At 41.8% G+C, this 20719-nt stretch overlaps 1 protein-coding gene across 1 annotated transcript in view; it reads left to right on the top strand.

Moving 5' to 3' along the window:
* The window catches only part of DLC1 (DLC1 Rho GTPase activating protein), a 318521-nt gene that overhangs the window by 277429 nt on the left and 20373 nt on the right, over positions 1-20719 (top strand). Inside the window, exons 7-8 of the mRNA XM_070949102.1 lie at positions 15232-15295; positions 18564-19978. Coding sequence (XP_070805203.1) covers positions 15232-15295; positions 18564-19978 — 1479 coding nt within the window. The remainder of the gene's footprint in view (positions 1-15231; positions 15296-18563; positions 19979-20719) is intronic.

Genomic DNA, 20719 nt, shown 5'->3' with positions numbered 1-20719 from the left:
TGGTCCACCAGCAGCCTGAGGAGCTGGCAGCAGAGTCAGACAGTGAGGAGGCTGGGGAGGACCATGGGCCAGTCCTGGAGTCTGGGGAAGGCTCAGATGAGGGCTCTGTGTCGGAGGCAGAGATGGGGCCAGGGCCATCTGGGAGTGATGCGTGGACTCTGGAACCTCCAGAGTCGGACAGCAGAGAGGCAAAGGAACAGGAGCAGCCTGTTCCTAGTGCGCACATGCGCAGAGGTACCAGAAGGCAAGAGCAGCTAAAGCAAAAGGGACAACTCGGAAGTAAGGCCAGGAGATGATTGGGCCCTCCCATAAGGCTTAAAAGAGCAGCAAAGGCACGTGGGCTTTTTGTAGGAAAGCAACGTTGCTAAATCTGTTTCCAGTCGGCATCTCTGTTTCTGAACGTCGTGGGGCTTTGGCAGTCACCTCATTAGCTGTTGTTTATAAAATGTAATTTACATGTTAGTCCAGTGGAATTGCTATTTGCAATTGACTTTGTAACATTGTTAATATTGTGATACAGGATTACAGGCTTTGTGTAGTGATGGTTTGCAAGGCAAGAGTATTTGGGACTAAGATGAATGTATGAAACACTCAGAATTTTCAAATGTTGTGGTTTCGGAAATGATAAATGAACGTTTGTGCCCCCATCATGAATAAAACTAGATATGTCTCTCCTTGGTAGCAGAGCTATACCAGCTGTCTCCTTAGTACCAAACATACCTAATTGGTAGTCTTCAATTTATGACCACAATTGAGAGAATTGCATTTGTAAAGTGAGATGTGACCTCAGTGACTTATGGCAACAAACACAGCTTTCCCTGTGCAGTTATTAACCAAGAATTGCAGGTCATTAAACGACTAGCTACCCCAATCTAAGCCATTTCAGGCTTGGTGCCTTCCAACTCTAACCCTCAACAAGGTAAGGGACTGCCTCCACTTTTCCCCAGCTGCCTGTCTCAGCCTTTGACCATCCTGCACCCTGCCCTATGGGACAACAGGCAGCCCCAGGGCTGCTTGCCATACCCCAAAAGGCCTCAGATGCCCCTGCTTAGCTCAGCAAGTGCCAGCAAGCAATCATTCAGCCACTGCTGTCCTTTCCTAGCCCCACATGCTTTGCAGTCCAGCTACTCTGGCTGTTGTGGTCCGTCAGCAGCCTGTGGAGCTGGCAGTGGAGTTGGACAGTGAGGAGGCTGGGGAGGAACATGGACCAGTCCTGGAGTCTGGGGAAGGCTCAGACGAGGGCTCTGCATTGGAGGCAGAGATGGGGTCAGGGCCATCTGGGAGTTATGCACAGACTCCGGAGCCCCCAGAGTCAGACAGTAGAGGCAGAGAAACAGGAGGAGCCTGTTCCTAATGCATGCATGCGCAGAGATGCCAGAAGGCAAGAGCAGCTAAAACAAAAGGGACGACTCGGGAATAAGGACTGGAGATGATTGGCCCCTCCCATAAGGCTTAAAAGAGGAGCAAAGGCACGTGGGCCCTTTGCAGGAAAGCAACGTTGTTAATTCTGTTCCCAGTCGGCATCTCTGTTTGATTTTGGACTTCGTGTGGCTTTGCCAAGTAGGTCTTTGGCAGCGTGTCAAGGGAGATAAAGGTTGGTGATTATCCCGAAGGACTTCTCCCGAAGGACTTTTTGCAACTAATTGGGACTCAGCTGTGAATGAACATAATTCACAGCTGTTGCAATAAAAGTGGTTTTTGGGACTACTCATGTGTTTTAATGACGCAGGAAGCCTAGATCACAACACTGGCAATATTCCTTATTTTTTTTCCCCATCCTTCTGAAGCCAGCACTGTCTTTTGTAATTGTAGCTTTATATAACTTTACACGAGCACAGTTTTACGAATGACTGTGTGCTGCCTTCGGATTCGAATAGTAAAATCTAATGTAAGCTAAATTGAAAGAAAAAATGGAAAACAGAAGGAGTAAAAATGAAAGAAAAAAAGAAAGAAAAAAGTATATATATATAAAGAAGTGTCTTTCCACTTTGATCACTATTTGGTAACACTTTGTCCTCTCTAAAGTTACAAATATTTATCTCTTCATCCCATGTCCCATCTCGGAGGCTCCAACTGGCGCAGAGTGCGGCCGCGCGGGTGGTGATGGGAGCGACGTGGCGCTCCCATGTAACGCCTCTCCTGCGCGAGCTGCACTGGCTCCCGGTGGTCTTCCGAGTGCGCTTCAAGGTCTTGGTTATCACCTTCAGAGCGCTCCATGGCTTAGGACCTGGCTATTTACGGGACCGCCTGCTGCCACCAATAGCCTCCCACCGACCAGTACGCTCCCATAGAGAGGGGCTCCTCCGGGTGCCGTCGGCCAAACAATGTCGACTGGCGGCCCCCAGGGGGAGAGCCTTCTCTGTGGGGGCACCTACGATCTGGAACGAGGTCCCCCCGGAGATACGGAGGATTCCGGATCTGCGTACCTTCCGTCGCGCGCTTAAGACGTTTTTATTCCATCAAGCTGGCCTGACCTAAACTTTTCCTCTTTTTAAATGGAATTTTAAATTTGGTTTTAATTTATTGGGGTTTTAAAATGTCTCAGCCAAATTTATTTAATTAGTTTTATCTCTATTTTAAATTTTGTATCTATATGTTTTATTTTATGGCTGTTCACCATCCTGAGTCCTTCGGGAGTAGGGCGGTATACAAATTTAATAAAATGAAAAAAAATGAAATCTCTTATCTATAGATTTGTCAAAACAAATATCAACATAGCCAAATATACAACAGAGTTAGGTTAATTGTCCTGAGCGAGGTGATTTCTACTGTTTGGGGGTACACTGTTATAATTTTAAATTGTTTTAATAAGGTTGTTGATTTTAATTTTTATTTCATTGTGATTTGTATTGGAAATTGTCATTTTGTAAGCCGCCTTGAGTCTCCAGGGAGAAAGGCGGCATATAAATCACAATAATAATAATAAATAAATAAATAAATAAATAAATAAATAAATAAGTAAATAAGTAAATAATAAATAAATAAATAAATAAATAAATAAGTAAGTAAATAATAAATAAATAAATAAATAAATAAATAAATAAATAAATAAATAAATAAATAAATATATAAATAAATTTCCCTTTGCCGTCATCTTTGGTTGTGATCAGCCAATCTTTCTCAGGAAGGTTTACTATATCAAGGTAATGACACAGTACATCAAATGGAAAAAAATAAACTCTGTCAGAATGTCAGAGCACGTATATTCAGAATTAATATTAATTCTCTACCGTCCTCTCAATTTTTGATTCTTCAAACTCCAGATCTTTCCTGCTTCTTGAGCAAAGTCATCCTGTAAGACAAAATTTGGAGATTCTTCCAAGCGGCACCTTTGACCCAGTTATAGGTTTATACATTCTGCCTTATGTTCATGGTTTCTTGATTCAGGTTGGAAGTTCATAGGAGCCCATCTTCATCAAAATGTGAATGTTTATTTTGATCTCTAACAGGCTATAAAGTTTTTCCAACAGCGGAACTCAACTTCTGTCGAAGTTCTTGACCAACAGATTCTTTGGATCGAGAGGTGAAATAGATGTACTGCTATAAAAAGATACTGTAGCTGTCTAAGGTCCATAATGATTCCATCTGTTTTAGTCAAGCACGTCTACTCTTCCTAGTCCACCAAGTGAACATACATGCATCGATAGAGTTGCACACTTTATAAGAGGATGCCATAGTTAATTTTAAATTTTTAAGCCAAATCTCCTCCCATTTTTGAAGATCCAATGAATAACCCATATTTCGCCCCCAAGCAATCATGGAGTCTTTAATGACTTCCTTTCCCGCTTTCAATGATAATAGATAAGAATAGCATTTCGATAAGACTTTCCTGTCATTATCTAATAAGATTTTATCCAATTCTTGTTTTCCATGATATATCCCTTTACTCTCGTGAGCTTTCTTCCACCTTGAGTGTATTTGGGTGTAGCCCCACCAGCCTATGTTACACCCCTCCGATCTCAGTTGTTCCTGTGTCTTCAGTCTGCCCCGAGTATCCAAAATATCTTCATAGGTCAAGACCTTCTCTCCTTTATATAACGTCGGGTATACCAGGGCCTCCTGAATCGAGATCCAACATGGTATCTTCAGATACAACTTTCTCCTAAGTCTTTCCCAGGTATCCCCTAGGACCGTGATGGCGAACCTATGGCACGTGTGCCACAGGTGGCACACGGAGCCATATCTGTGGGCACGCGAGTGTTGCCCTAGCTCAGCTCCAGTGTGCATGCACGCACCAGCCAGCTGATTTTCAGGCCTTCTGGGCCCACCGGACGTTGGGAAACAAGCCAGCCTCCAGAGGGCCTCCGGGGGGTGGGGAAGGCCGTTTTCGCCCTCCCCAGGCTCCTAGAAAGCCTCTGGAGCCTGGGGAGGGCGAGAAACGGGAGTACTGAGCCCACCGGTAACCTTTTTGCCATTGTGTGCCAAAAGCAGGGGGAACACGGGGTCGTGTGCACATGCGCGGGGGGGGTCATTGAATTATGGGTGTAGGCACGCATGCACACGACCCCTGTGCTCCCTCTGCTTTTGTTTATTTATTTATTTATTTATTAGATTTTTATACCGCCCCCTCTCCCGAAGGACTCGGGGCGGTGAACAGCCAAAATTAAAAAACATACAATATAAACAATTAAAATACGTTTAAAACAGAATTAAATCTAAAATGGCTCCCCAATTTAAAACGCCTTACCCATACCCCTATAAATAAGACGAATTTAAAATTTAAAAATTTAAAATTTCCACATTTAAAAAGGGGGAAGATTTAGGCCAGGCAATGACCACGCAATGACAAAAAGGTTAGCCATCACTGCCCTAGGATCTTACGTAAATAGTGATTCCGAAAATACCTCGGTCGGGCTGACTGTCCTGGCCATATAAAGTGGTGCCAACCGTGTTGAAGGCCGTAACCTTCTGCCGCCAATAGCCGCCTTTTCAGGGCGATTCAGTCCTTCAACCATATCAGAATGGCTGCCTGAACAAGAACATTCTACTATTTGTCCTAGGCCAATGATGGCTAACCTTTTTGCCGTCACGTGCCAAAAGTGGGGGGTTGCGCAGGGGGGTTGCGCGTGTGCGTGCCCACACCTATAATTCAATGCCCCCGTGCCCCCCCCACTTTGGGCACACAATGGCAAAAAGGTTACCAGTGGGCCTGGTAGACCCGTTTTTTCACCCTCCCCAGGCTCCAGGGGCTTTCTTGGAGCCTGGGGAGGGCAAAAACAGCCTTCCCCACCCTCCGGAGGCCCTCTGGAGGCCGGAAACGGCATGTTTCCCAACTTCCAGTGGGCCCGGATGGCCCAAAAATCAGCTGGCCGGCGCGTGCATGCACACATGTGCACTAGACCCAAGCTACAGCAACACTCACGTGCCCACAGATATGACTCCGCGTGCCACCTGTGGCACACGTGCCATAGGTTCGCCATCACGGTCCTAGGCTTTCCATCCCAAGTCCTCCCATCTTGACTCTTGAGTAGAACCATAAGAATTCTGATAATGTTTGTGATAGCTGCCCATCCATCATGGTAGAGTTCAGGTCAGATATGGTGTTTTGGAAAAAAAAAAATCAGGCCTTCAAGCATTCCCATCTTTTTAGATATCCATGTAACCCATTGTGGGTGGACCGGAATCGGTAATTGGGCCACCATTTTCTCCTAGACCTCTATGGTGAATGCTTTATGAAATGGATCGTTGCTCTAATTCTCAAAGCCCATTGGATATCATGTGAAACTTTTTCCAGAATTTAAATTACTAACCCCGAAAGTGGTATCTTTAATGGCAATAACTTAAACAAATCAGGCAGGTATTCTTCGGGTTGATTACCCATATATTCAATTTCATTTCAATGTGCTCATTTTGAAACCTTACACTTTCCCCAAAGATTGTCTTCATACCTAAATTTTAAGTTAATCACTGTTTCCTTCCTCTCCACCTTTTTTTTTTTTTTTATCTCCAATAATCCTGGCTGGAGGATTTGCTGCATGAGTTTGGTACTCATAAAGCTTTGTTCTTCAATCTTGATCAGATTAGTCAGTTTCAAAGACTATTTATATGCGGTGGAGGTGATAAGAAAGGACTTCCAGTTTCCACTTAACATAGTGTTTCTCAACCTTGGAAGCTTGAAGATGGGTGGACTTCAACTCCTGACTTAACAAGTAGCTGAGTGGGTGATGGAAACTCTTCCATATGCCTTGGCAAAGCAGCTGTTGTGAATTTCTTTGAGCACATTCCATGAGGACAGTGTCAACATCCGTGGCTGTGCTGATGATAATTTTTAAGCACAATTATGTGGACTTTGAAGCCAGAACAGATGCTTCTTGGGATGGTCCGATTTGTCCTTGTTGGCATATATGGGCATTCATCCTTCAACCGTTAGGTAAGATTGCGTCTTATCCATACATGTTGCAGAGATGAGGAATAGGCAGCTAACCTGTAATTGTGGTTATATATGAATGAACTAAATCCATTCACGTTTCTTCTCTTAAGTGCCTATCTTTGGTAAGTTCATTGAAGCCTATAATTTTGGTTGATGGAAACTAAAGAAAAGTGACTCAAAATGCATTCAATGCGCTGTCCTTCAAACCTGCCTCAGATATGGCAAGTTCTTGATTAAGACTTTCAGCAAGCGTGAAACCGACGTGCGTGAATGCACAATTGAACACTTTTTTTTTTTAATTTGATTTATATGCCGCCCTTCTCCGGAGACTCAGGGCGGCTTGCAGTGCGTTAAGCAATAGCCTTCATACTTTTGTATATTTTATACAAAGTCAGCTTGTTGCCCCCCACAAACTGGGTCCTCAATTTACCTACCTTAGAAAGGATGGAAGGCTGAGTCAACTTTGAGCCTGGCAAGATTCGAACTTACTTTAATTGCAGACAGCTGGTGTTAAATTGCAGTGCCTTGTCTGCAGAGCTATCCAGGCTCCTCACTTGAAGAATCACGTTTATTCTGTTACAGGTAAGCAACCTGTTCATTCCTGCACTCAACATTTACTGTTCTGTATAAAACTCTTGCTCCTTGCACAGATTCAGGTTACCTTTTCCAGCAGAAACTCTGATACAAAGTGAAGAAAATAAGGTTGGAGCCTATTATTTACATGGCAGGTGCTCTGTACTTTGGTGTCTTCTTTGTATTACAGGAAAGGATAGAAATATTGTGCAGTGCAATGTTATCAGAAGGGAACAATGGTTTAATTTTTGAGCTGCCAAACATAGGCTAGTAGCTTTATAAAGTTTGTGTACTTCAAGTTCTCTAGATAGCAACTGAAAGTATGGTTTTCAATGGTATATGATGACTGTAGGCGCCACAGTACTGTTGTGGCCCGTCAGCGGCCTGTGCGCTAGTAGCTGATTCCGACAGCGAGGAGGCTGGTGTGGTGCTGCGTCAGCAGCCTATGCAGCTGGCACTCGAGTCGGACAATGAGGAGGCTGGAGAAGATGTGGTGCCAGAGACGGAGATTCAGCCAGGGCCTTCAGAACCTCCAGAAACTTCCATAAGTGAAGAGGAAGAAGAGGAGGAGCCTCTTCTCGATGCACGGGCGTGCAGAGCTGCCAAAAGGCAGGAGTGGCTCCTCAGGAGGAGGGCTCCTCGAGAGTAAGGCTTGGGGCTAATTGGCCACTCCCTTAGCCTATTTAAGGAAGGACAACATCTGAGGCAATTTGCAGGGAACAACTTTGTTCACTCTCCTTCGCGTCTTGATCTTAGTTCTCTGCAAATTGCTTCTGGGCTTTCTGCCAACCATAGTAAGATTATGATTATTTATTCTTTGGATTCTTGTAGACTGTTAAGAAAGTTAATTAACAGCCTTTGTTTGAAAAAGACTGATTTAATTTAGTAAACTAAGGTTTGTACAGACTTTGTGTGTGCTGCGTTCTTTGGGCTCCTTAGCTGGGGCAGAACAAGTACTGTAATAATACCTCTACTAATTGTAATGAAAATCCGTTGTAACTCTGTCTTCCTCTCGTGCGGTGCTATTAGAAATATATACTGTAATCAGAGGGCGAAAACTGACGTAAGACCAAAGGGAACTAATGCTTCAAGTTAATAAGAATTCAAAGGATTTTTAAGGAGCTAATATGAACTTAGCCCTCAAATCAGTGGTGGAATTCAAATTTTTTTTTACTACCGGTTCTGTGGGCATGGCTTGGTGGGCATGGCAGGGGAAGGATACTGCAAAATCTCCATTCTCACCCCACTCCTGTGAGAAGGATATTGCAAAATCTCCATTCCCACCCCACTCTGGGGCCAGTCAGAAGTGGTATTTGCCGGTTCTCCGAACTACTCAAAATTTCCGCTACCGGTTCTCCAGAACCTGCTGAATAGCACCCCTGCCTCAAATATGTAGGTAGTGTCAAATTGCGTACCCCTATAGTATTTTTTCTGTAAGAAAGCAAACTTTTCTATTTGATCGATTTTTCACACACACAAAAATCTGTTATGAAATTGAGATGAATTTCTACAAATAAAATGAAATGAATCTTAGTAAATCACAGTTCTAAAATAAGTAGTATTTCTCTTGAGTAATAATGGTTATATAATTAAACTTGTGGGTCCATGGATCCTTATTGAATTTCTCAGAACTTAAAAGCTTATCCATATTTTCGTTCTTAGACAGACAATTTTAAACAGATATTGATAATTCTATTATTTTAATTTCCAAGGCGGTAATTGGATACCTGATTATCTAAAAATAAAATCCGTTTTGAATAGGGGTAATTATTCAATACGTATATATTGTATCTCCTTCTTAAGAAATAGGTTGTTACACAGAGATATAGAAACCGTAATATGAGGCACAAGCACAAATACAAATGAAACTTGTCAGAATTGAAGAGAAAGAGTAGATTGTGAGTCTTTCACAAATCTCTAGAATTGGACCTACTACCCGTATCTTTCAGCTAATCATTCAGCTAATGATTGGAGAGAAAACTTTCCATTTTTATTAAATCTGACTTCGTTTCTGCCCTTCTAGCAAGTAATTAGAACATTATATCACACAGATCCATAGCTTAATTTATATAGTATGAAAGACAATGACCTTAGCTGCCATGATGTCACCTGTGCTTATTGCCTCAATTTTATCATGCACAGTATGCTGGTGTATTTTTTTTTTTATGGATGATCACATTAGGTTTGTAAACGTTACTATGAAAAATTTATTGTGCCAAGTATTTTGAAAAAAAAAAACAGTGAAATATATGGGAAGCAAATCCTATTTAGTGTACATATTATGTTAAATCTCATACTTAGATTATTTCTTACTTCCTCTGTAGAAAATTCAAATTGTTAATAGAGCCATGGTGGCACAGTGGTTAGAATGCAGTATTGCAGGCTAATTCTGCTGACTGCCAACAGTTCAGTTCTCACTAGCTCAAGGTTGACTAAGCCTTCCATCCTCCCGAGATCAGTAAAATGAGGATCCAAATTGTTGGGGACAATATGCTGACTCTGTAAACCATTTAGAGAGGCCTATAAGGCACTACAAAGCTGTATATAAGTTTAAATGCTATTGCTAATTGTTGCTTACAAATACCATCACTGTTGGCTGTCACATATACGCCATATACAGTATAAATTGAAAACTTAAGAATTCTGTTTTGATGACTACATATATACAACCATGATTGGGACCAGAATCTCAATTCTTAAACAAAGTAGTCATTAAGTGAGACATGTGATTGCTTTGCTCAATGACTGCAATCCCGATATTCCTGCTTGCAGTTGTTAAATGAGGGTTTTTAGCATGCTTGCGTTTCGGCAGGAAAGATTTTCAGCACCAGAGCAGAGAGGCAGTAGTAAGGTAAGGAGCGCAGGATCACTCAGGGCCCCTGGTGGCCCAGTTCAGGTCATACACATATGTCTCTTCAACTCAGGACCAAAATGCCTCCTTGCCAAAATCCAAGCAAAAAGTAGCAGGGGAAATTCAAATGGTGATCACAATTGTGGGGTACTTGTTACCCAGTCATAAGGGCGAACAGATTGCCAAGTGCCTAGATTGCAATCATATGATCGCAGGAGGAGTGGTGAAACATTTTGGGAAAGTTGGCCGTAAAGCAACCTTGTAATTTCAATTGGTCATTAAAGTAAATGTAAGTAAGTAAGGGACGTGATCGAAAGGTCGACAGTTCAGCGGTTCGAATCCCTAGTGCCGCATAACGGGGTGAGCTCCCGCTACTTGTCCCAGCTTCTGCCAACCTAGCAGTTTGAAAGCATGTAAAAAATGCAAGTAGAAAAATAGGGACCACCTTTGGTGGGAAGGTAACAGCGTTCCGTGCGCCTTTGGCGTATAGTCATGCCAGCCACATGACCGCGGAGATGACTTCGGACAGCGCTGGCTCTTCGGCTTTGAAATGGAGATGAGCACCGCCCCCTAGAGTCAGGAACGACTAGCACATATGTGCGAGGGGAACCTTTATCTTTACCTTTTTAAGTAAGCTGTAAACACATGAGTCTCAAAGACTTTACTTTGTGATCGGTTTAAAAAAAAGCCTTTTTCTTTTCTTCTTACTTAGTGCGTATTTTCTTCTCTGTCTTTCTGTTAAATGTTATTTATGGTGTACATTTTATTTTTAAAGATTGTTCGGTGGAAATTGTCTTTATAGAGTATCTCCCCTGTTCTGGTTCAGCTGGCTCAGTTGCACAACAGTCTCGGTGTTTTTTTTAAAAAAAGAGTTTCTTCTAAAACAGATTATATTTTGGAATCCAATGCTCCCTTATCAGGCCAACCGGAAACTTGTTTCTCCAACAGATCAAAGAGTTTGGGCTGCTTGAATGCAACAGGCTGGAATTAGATAAACTTGAAGAGAGACACTAATATTGTAAAATGTCTGCGTGTTTATTGTTTTAAAGCAATGTGGAAATCCAGATTTACCGGAGATCCGTTTGTACAGAAAGGATGGAAGAGCAGTTTTTAATTATCTGAAGTTCATTAGGATACTCACAATATTGTAATCAAATAACCCTTTCCTTTGGAAACATATGGCTTTATTTTTTTATTCCCTTTACTGGAAATTGAATTAATTGTAAACTATTCCGAAGTTAGTAAGGGAGCAAGGCAGAAAGTACTTCTGGATTGATGAGATGGTTTTCCTTGATCCAACCATTTAATTCTTATAACTTTGAGGAAAAAATGAAATAGGAAATTCTGGATTGGTACATTTGTAAGATGAACTCTGATTTCTATATTCAGACCAGTGTAAGATCTCCTGATTTATTTATACAGATAGTCCTCGACTTACAACCACAATTGAGCCTGAAATTTATGTTGCTAAGTGAGACGTTTGTTGAGTGAGTTTTGCCCCATTTTATGACCTTTCTTGCCACAGTTGTTAAGTGAATTATTGCAGTTGTTGAGTGAGTCAGCTCATTTGTTAATGAATCTGATTTCTCTGTTGACTTTGTTTGTCGGAAGTTTGTAAAAACTAGATCAGATGACCCTGGGAAACTGCAACCGTCATAAGTATGAGTCAGTTACCAAGTATCTGAATTTTGATCGCCTGACCATGGGGATGCTGCAATGGTGATAAATGTGAAAAATGATCACAGATCACTTTTTTCAATGCCATTGTAACTTTGAACTTATCCCTATAGTAGAGCTTTATATATTTGCTGCAGGGAGTTTATAATACCTTTATTAGGATTATTAAGACCCAATTCTTACATGATGGCTGTAAGAATATGAAAATGACACAGCAGACTATTGGATTGTTGCCTTGGAATTTAAGAACACAGGTGTACAATGGCCTCATGTAGTCAGAGCACCTTCCAAGTGGCCCTGATAATGACGAAAAGGTGGCAGTGGAAGATTATTAAATTCATATAGTATTGGTTATATTTAATGAATCTACTTTTCATTTAATTGCAACTAAATTAAGTTCTTAATTTGATGTGAAGGCCCTGCTTTTTCTTTCTTGCTTTTTTTTTTAAAAAAAAAAAAATAGAGCTCCTGGTAGGTAATTCAAATGTTGAAGTCTGTATATATCAGGGGTCTGTAACCTTAAACACTGAAAGAGCCATTTGGACCCGTTTCACACAAAAAAGAAAACTCCGGGAGCCACAAAACCCTTCCTATGCCTGACTATTTCTTGAACGGCCACAAAACTAGCATATGTAGTTGAATTAAACGTTCTGTTTTCTTCTGAAACTTTTCTTTTCTTGGATTTATCTATTGTTGGTCTACCAGGGTTTGAAAAGCTCAATAACCGCCTGCTACCACCAATAGCCTCCCACCGGCCAGTACGCTCCCATAGAGAGGGGCTCCTCCGGGTGCCGTTGGCCAAACAATGTCGACTGGCGGCCCCTAGGGGGAGAGCCTTCTCTGTGGGGGCACCTACGATCTGGAACGAGCTCCCCCCGGAGATACGGAGGATCCCGGATCTGCGCACCTTCCATCGCGCGCTTAAGACTCTTTTATTTCATCAAGCTGGCCTGGCCTAAATCTTCTCCCCTTTTTAAATGTAAATTTTAATTTGTTTTAAATTATGGGGTATTTTAAATTCAGCCAAATTATTTAATTCGTTTTTAATCTATTTTAAATTTTTGTATTTATGTGTTTTATCTTGTGGCTGTTCACCGCCCTCAGTCCTTCGGGAGAAGGGCGGTATAGAAATTTAAAAAATAAATGAATGAATGAATGAATGAATGAATGAATGAATGAATGAATGTAAGTAGAACCCAGCCCTGTTTGCGGTCTCAAGTAACTTCAAAAGGTTACTGAATGAATGGTTGTTAATTGATGACTGTATGTAGAAGCGATAGTAACAACAACAATAATAATACAAAATAATAGTATTTTTCTAGGAGGTGAGTCAAATGAAAACTGTAATATAATACTTGCTATAATGACATCCCGGATGGTGTGTCAAGTCCCTGGCCTATTTAGGACTTTGTACGAAACTATTTTGCAGCGACAAGAAAGAATTCAAAAGGTTTTGCTTTTATTTATTATTAACCACAGCTATTCACTCAGTCTGAACCTAATCTGTGATTCATCTAACTGTAGTTTAGGAAAGGTGGGGGGGGTGGAAGGCCAATCTACTCTATTATTTTCAGGTTACTTTTTTTTCAATAAATCAAAATTAAGATAAGCTGTGTTTGTTTAATAATTGCTATAGGAAATAATATCATTTACATACACATGGAATGTATATTTATCCTACTTTTTAAATTAAGATCCCCAGAAATATATATTTCAGTGAGCAACTCTAGATTGAAACAAAAAAACTCAGCATTGTATCTAAATAGTAGTTACAATATGCAGAGATAACACAGAAATAGAAACATACATCTGTACACATGTTGTAAAGGAATATGAGAAAATGACCAACTTTGGAGAGGGTGTGATGAGTTAGTGAAAATAATTGTATTAGACAAGGTAATAACACATATAAAGAACAATATGGATGGCTTTTGTCTAGAAAATGAATTTTTTTCCTTTTTGAGTTTTGTTGGTATAGGACAGTGATGGCTAACCCTTTTTCCCTTGGGTGCAGAAGGCGTGCACGCTATCACAGGTAGTCTGAAACGGCCCGTTTCCAGACTTCCAGGAGGCCCGTTTTTCACCCTACCAGAGGCTCTGCGCGAGTCCTGTACTTACCTGGCATCCAAGACGGGCCATGTGGAGACTCCTGGGAGGGGAGGGGCGGCCTGGGTGGGGCCAGCCAAAAATCAGCTGGCTGGCAGGAGGCACACATGCATGTGCGATGGAGCTGACCTAGGGCAATGACTCGCGTGCCCACAGAGATGACTCCATGTACCACCTATGGCATGCGTGCCATAGGTTCGCCATCACGGGTATAGGACAATCAATAAAAGCTATGCCACCCACACTGGGGCTGATTGAAAGTGTTTCTTTTCTGTGTGATGTCCCCAGAAAAAAAAAAATCCGTCTTTGCCTTGCCAGCAAGTTGTAATATGTAAATAAAAGTCATACTGGTGATAAGTTATGATTTTTGGTATTTTGAGAGTTCACTTAACAAAGGGACCTGCCCTTTGGTTGTTAGAAAATATTTATTTTTCTTGACGATTCAGCGTATAATCCAGCAAATGGTTCCCATCAAACACAACAATCAAATATGGAATTGTGTGGTTCAGTGAGCTGCTCGACTACCAGGGTGGATTTGATTTAAATCGAGTTGATTTAAATCACAATTTAAATCATGATTTAAATCACTAGTAAAAAGGCTTGATTTAAATCAACTCGATTTAAATCATAATTTTTAAAGAGCAACTGTCATCTCTGCTACTCCTTTGACCCACGGTTGACTCACCGATAGTCCCAGTGTTGCAGAATATACAGCCTCATGCTACATAACTAAGCTCCATTTCATGCTGAATAAACTAAATTATTTATGTATCTTAAATGGAAAACTATCTTATGATAGATTTTTACCCCAAAAGTTTTTTTATTAAAATAAATTCGATAAAAATCAAAAAAATCCAATTTAAATCAAAAAAATCTGATTTTTTAAAAAATTTTTAAAAAAAATCATTGATTTTTATCCACCCTGTCAACTACTACTACTTCCAGAATCTAACATCCGTCCAGCTTTCTTGAAGGGAAGGAAAAAAAGGGTTCCTAAAGGATAAAATACTGCAGATCAGGTGTATCTGTGGCCCTGTAAAATCAATTGTGTAGTATTCTGCGTCGGATGGAGTGCCGATATAGAATAGCTCGATGTAAATAAAACTGCCCAGGGGCCTGGATTTCTGTTGGTTAAATAGCACTAACAATTCCAGATGTGCCTTGAAATTCATTGTCATTCTATTTCAATTCCACTTAGTGCTATACGAAAGCATGTTGTTCGTTGCAGAATAATTTACTATCATCATGAATATCAAGTGCAGCATCCCTGAAGTTTTCCGTCCCTGAAAGGCACTAGTAGTTTTCCACGATGGGAATAAGAACTTCATATTTACTACATTGCAGCTGTTCCAATGTAATGACTTCTGAGTTGAACAAGTTCTCCTTTATGGTTTTGATTCAGAAGGAATCTGATGTAGTAAGGATGTTTCTCTGTCCCACCCACTCCACAAAATCTGGTCTCCAGCTGATGTATCATGGAGTTAATTAAACAGAAATGTTATTTTTTAGGATCTTCTTTCCCTTAGTTTCTATGTAAATAACCTTAGCGAGAGCTTCTGCAGTAATCCTTTAGTTGGAAGAGCAGGTAGCACAGAATGAATTATTTACCGTTCATCTTGTTTATTTGGTGTTTTTTTTTTAATTCTCTCCGTAGGCGTTTAAATACTTTAAACAAGTGTGCAATGATGAAACTAGAAATCAGCCCACACAGGAAACGGGTAAGTATATTTGACAAAACTATTGCAATATTGTACGTAGTTGGTGGGAATGACCCTGAAAATGCACTTGTAAACCACATCTCTATGTATTGACATAGAACAGGGTGTCAAATCAAGGCCCGCAGGCCGGATCCGACCCACAGCGTGCTTAGATCTAGCCCGCCAGGCCACCCTAGAAACAGCAAAGGACCAGCCCGCGGTGCCTCTGCCAGCGAAAATGGAGCTCGGGAGGGAGGGGGGGGGCTGCGCGTTTTTTCTGGCAGAGGGCTAGCAAAACAAACTAAAAACAAAACAAAAGGAGAAATGTTTCCTCTTTTGCACTTGAGCGTGCAAGAAGGGACATGTTGTAGCCCGTCAGCGGCCTGTGCAGATTGTAGCTGATTCTGACAACAAGGAGGCTGGTGTGGTGCTGTGCCAGCAACCTGTGCAGCTGGTTCTCGAGTCGGACAGTGAGGAGGCTGGAGAAGATGTGGTGCCAGAGGCGGGGATTCAGCCAGGGCCTTCAGAACCTCCAGAAGCTCCCTTAAGTGAAGAGGACGAAGAGGAGGAGCCTCTTCTCAATGCACGGGCACACAGAGCTGTCAAAAGGCAGGAGTGGCTCCTCAGGAGGAGGTCTCCTCGAGAGTAAGGCTTGGGGCTAATTGGCCACTCCCTTAGCCTATTTAAGGAGGAACGCCACTTGCAGCAAGCTGTAGGGAACAACTTTAGTTCAATCTCCTTCGCGTCTGGATTCTCTGCAAAATTGCTTCTGGGCTTTCTGCCAACTCAAGTAAGACTGTGATTACCTTATCTTAGAATTCTGGTAGGCTGTTAAGACAGTTTATTAACAGCCTTTGGTTGATAGAGACTAAGTTATTTGAGTAAAATAAGCTTTGTATAGAGTTTGTGTGTGCTGCGTTCTTTGGGGTCCATAGCTGGGGCAGAAGAGGACAGGAAAGGAGAAAGAGAAAGAGGAAAGATAAAGAAAGAGATCGGAAGAGCGCAAGGAAGAGAAAATAAGGAAAAAGGGGAAGGAAGAAGAAAGGAGAAGGAAGGAAGGAAGGAAGGAAGGAAGGAAGGAAGGAAGGAAGGAAGGAAGGAAGGAGATTATAATGAGAGGGAGGGAGAGTCTGAGTGAAGTCCTGCCTTAGCACTTGGCCACCACAGGTGCTCCCAATACAAATGACATAGAACTGGCCACACCTACCCTGGCCCCACCTGCCATGCCCATCCCGGCCCCCCGAGGTCAAACACAATCCTGATGCGGCCCTCAATGAAATCGAGTTTGACAACTCTGACATAGAAGCACCACTCAGACAACTTCTGGGAGTTGAAGTCCTCCAGGCTTAAAGTTGCCAAGGTTGGAGATCTCTGCTCTATAAACCAAGACAATACCATTTGCATATCTAATGTTGTACAGTGCAGGTATTGCCAATGGAAGCAACACGTTTTATCAGGCACGTTTTCAGGGTCTGGGGAGTAACACTATGCCCTAAAGGAAGAGGCCTGACCTGCCCATCCACATAACTCTTCCCCACCTCCCACCCCTTAGGAAAACGCATGCAAATGGAAAGCCAAGCTTATCAGTTCTGAAAAGTTTGTGCTTTTAATTTTCTAATTTAAAAGTCAATCAGATCGTCGTGTTTTAAATTCCTCTCTCTTTTTTTTTCCCAGTCTCTAAATAAATAATTGGGGGCGGGGGGTGCCTGGAATGTAATGTGGATACTGTATCCATTTCTCCAAATGCATCAAGTGAAATATTTTTAAATATCTTTTTTTCCCCCAGGTTTTTTTTTTGTTTGTTTATTTTTTATAAAAAATATCAAATCAATGCGTGAACAGTGTGGCATCTGAGTGTCATACATTCTAATACAAATAAAACTAATCAAGTTAATCATAATCCTTACATTCAGTCCGCTTATCTATTTCTAATAATAATGCATACTTATATTAAGTTATTGTCTATCATTAAGATATGTAAATATCTTAACTGAAGCTTGAAAAGCACAATTTTATATTGCTGTGGACAAAACTGAAATAGGGAAAGGAAAGGCCTTAGCTTCAAAAAAATCTCTCTTGGGTCTTATTAGTTATACTTTTTAAAAAGATTTCCCCCTGCCTTTATTATATTCATAAATAACTCAAGGTGGCAAACATATTAAATGCTCCTTCCTCCTCCTATTTTCCCCATAACAACAACCCTATGAGATATGTTGGGCTGATAGAGAGAAGGACTGGCCCAAAATCACCCAGACAGCTTTCATACCTAAAATGGGACTCGAACTCAAAGTCCTCCTGGTTTCTAATCTGCTCCTTTAAACATTAGACCAAACTAGCAAACTTGCCAGACCTTTTAACATGAGCAAAGAGTTCTAAGCTGCTACAATTCAAACATCTCATAATTCTAGTGATGGCACAACGATTAAATTGCAGGATTGCAGGCTGCTGATTGCCAGGAGATTCGGCCCAAAGTTGACTCAGCCTTCCATCCTTCTTGGTAAATGAGGAGCCAGATTATTGGGGGCAATATGCTGACTCTGTAAACTGTTAGAGGAGGCTGAAAAGCAGAGGTGAAATCCAGCAGGTTCTGACAGGTTCTGGAGAACCGGTAGCGTAAATTTTGAGCAGTTCGGAGAACCGGCAAATACCACCTCTGGCTGGCCCCAGAGTGGGGTGGAAATGGAGATTTTGCAATATTCTTCCCCCAGGAATGGGGAGGGATGGGGTTTTGCAGTATCCTTTCCCTTGAGTGGGATGGGAATGGAGATTTTGCAGTATCCTTCCCCTCTTGAGCTCTTTGTAGGAAATCTGTTTTCCAGTTGGCATCTCTTGTTTCTGAACTTCATGGGGCTTTGCCAAGAAAGGCCTTTGGCAGCGTGTCAAAGAAGATAAAGGTTTGTGATAAGCCCGAAGGACTTTTTCTGAAGGACTTGTTTTGGAATTAATTTGGACTAAGCTGGGAATGAAGTAATTCCCAGCTGTTATAATAAAATAGTTTTGTTTGAGACTAATTGTGTCCTGTAATGACTAAGTGAGCCTAGGTCACAACACTGACTCTCAATCCTTTGAGAACAATTTAAAGTGCTGATCATCATCTATAAAACACTAAAGTTCTTAGAACCTGGGTGTGCCTAACCACACAAACTTGCCACAAAATTCTTCAGTTCCCATCACTGCTTGAAGCTAGGACTTTCTAGATGGAGAAATATCTGAAATGTCCTTCTAGAAATCTTAATCAGACGTTACCCATCCCTATGTTAACTAATCATGGTACCCTATTTCATTGCAGAGTGAAGATTCAGATGAAGATGAGCCTTGTGCAATCAGTGGGAAGTGGATGTTCCAGAGAGAGAGCAAGAGGTGGTCCAGACTGGAAGAATTTAACATTTTCCCTCCAAAGTTTGATATGAATTCCACATCCCCGGAAGTGGCTCATCTTAGCAATGCGACCAGTCATGAGAGCATGCTGATGGAGCAGAGTGAACATCATGAGGTAGCTTCCATCCACAGCATGAGCAGCAACAACAGCCAGCCAACTACCTCCCAGAGCGATGCCGTCACCACCAGAACAAACTCGGTCATTAGCATCACCTCTTCAGGAAAACTTGTGGAAAACGAAGGCAGCCGGCCCTCCACCAAAGAGTTATCCAGTTTCGTTTGCAACGTGAAAGCCAACGAGAAGAACACCAAATCCAAAACGAGGAGCCTGTTAAAGAGGATGGAAAGTCTGAAGATAAAAGGCTCTCATCATGGGAAAAGCAAAGCTCCTTCAAAGCTTGGCTTGATAATCAGTGGTCCGATTTTGCAAGAAGGGATGGGCGAAGAGAAACTGAAGCAACTTAATTGTGTGGAGATCTCCACCCTCAACGGCAACCACATCAATTTCCCGATGGTTCGCAAAAGAAGCGTTTCCAATTCCACGCAGACCAGCAGTAGCAGCAGCCAATCGGAGACGAGCAGTGCGGTCAGCACACCCAGTCCCATCACAAGGACACGTAGCCTGGGCGCCTACAATAAGCGCGTGGGGATGTACCTAGAAGGCTTTGATCCTTTCAACCAATCGACATTTAATGATGTCATGGAACAGAACTTTAAAAACAGAGATAGCTTTGCAGAAGACACGGTCTTTTTCATCCCTGAAGACCACAAACCTGGAACGTTTCCCAAAGCCCTCTCCAATAGCAATTTTGCACCACCAAAGAGTAGTTCGGTCAACTGGAGAACGGGAAGCTTCCACGGACACGGACATCTTTCTCTCCGGCGTGAGAACAGTTCTGACAGCTCCAAAGATATGAGCATAGGAAGGAGACGCAACTCCTCCAGTTCGGTGTGCAGTCGGCTCAGCATTTATGACAACGTGCCAGGTTCCATATTGTATTCCAGCACAGGAAATCTGGCCGATCTGGAGAATGAGGACCTCTTTCCTGAACTCGACGACATCCTGTATCACGTGAAAGGCATGCAGAAAATTGTGAACCAGTGGTCAGAGAAATTTTCTGATGAAGGGGACTCTGATTCAGCTTTGGACTCCATTTCTCCCTGCCCTTCGTCCCCCAAGCAAATCCTGCTAGATGTGGACAATGATAGGACCATCCCTAGTGACCTGGACAGCACGGGAAATTCATTGAATGAAACAGAGGAGGCTGTAGGAATCCCGGAGAGAAGGGATTCTGGGGTTGGGGCATCACTGACTCGCTCCAACAGGTCAGTGGACACAGATTTTAGTCTAAGAAGAGTAGCACGTGTGAGAATAAAGTACATGTCTGTTTATTCATATGTGCATACATATTTTTAATATTTGACTTTATTAATCAAAGGTGGGTGTTGGGCATAGAAAAGTTATTACCCTGCCTTTTATGCCAGAAGGTAGAAAAGTTCAAGGTCAAGAATCAGGTCAGCCTGTCATGCATAACTCTCGAGATTGTTTGAAGGAAGCTTCAAGACTTTATGAAATGAAAAGTAAATTTAAAATGCCGTTCATATTTACTAAATAAACAGACGAGGCAGGGGAAAAAGAGCAACTTGAAACAGTGCCATGAAATCTGCTTGTTCATCCTTGTTTCTTCTGTGGGAGATGACTTCCAAACATAATTTTAAAATATGCAGTGATGGGAGGCATCAAGAAAAGTTTTCAGTATTCATGTTTTCCAAAAAGAAGATAAATACGGTAGGCATATTCTTGAAAAGCTACAGATGGATGCAGCCAGAAGCCATCCACTGGGTTGGAAATGGTTTACCTCAGAATATTTTTGGCTTGATAAAGGATAGTGCAATATATTCTTACATTACAGCTGTGATGTTTTAATTTTTCTAAAATAATCAAACTGGTAATTTTTTTAGACAACAAGATTTTTATTACTTGGCGATTATGTTGCAGAAGCTTTATAGAAATTAATTGCCTTTTCCTTAAGCTACAACATTGTCTATAAAAAGGGATGAGCAGAT

Source organism: Pituophis catenifer, unplaced genomic scaffold (assembly GCF_029215685.1).
Source record: "Pituophis catenifer annectens isolate HBS135680 unplaced genomic scaffold, rPitCat1.0.hap2 SCAF_8, whole genome shotgun sequence".
Taxonomy (NCBI): Eukaryota; Metazoa; Chordata; class Lepidosauria; order Squamata; family Colubridae; genus Pituophis; species Pituophis catenifer.
This window is presented reverse-complemented; position numbering and strand designations above follow the sequence as displayed.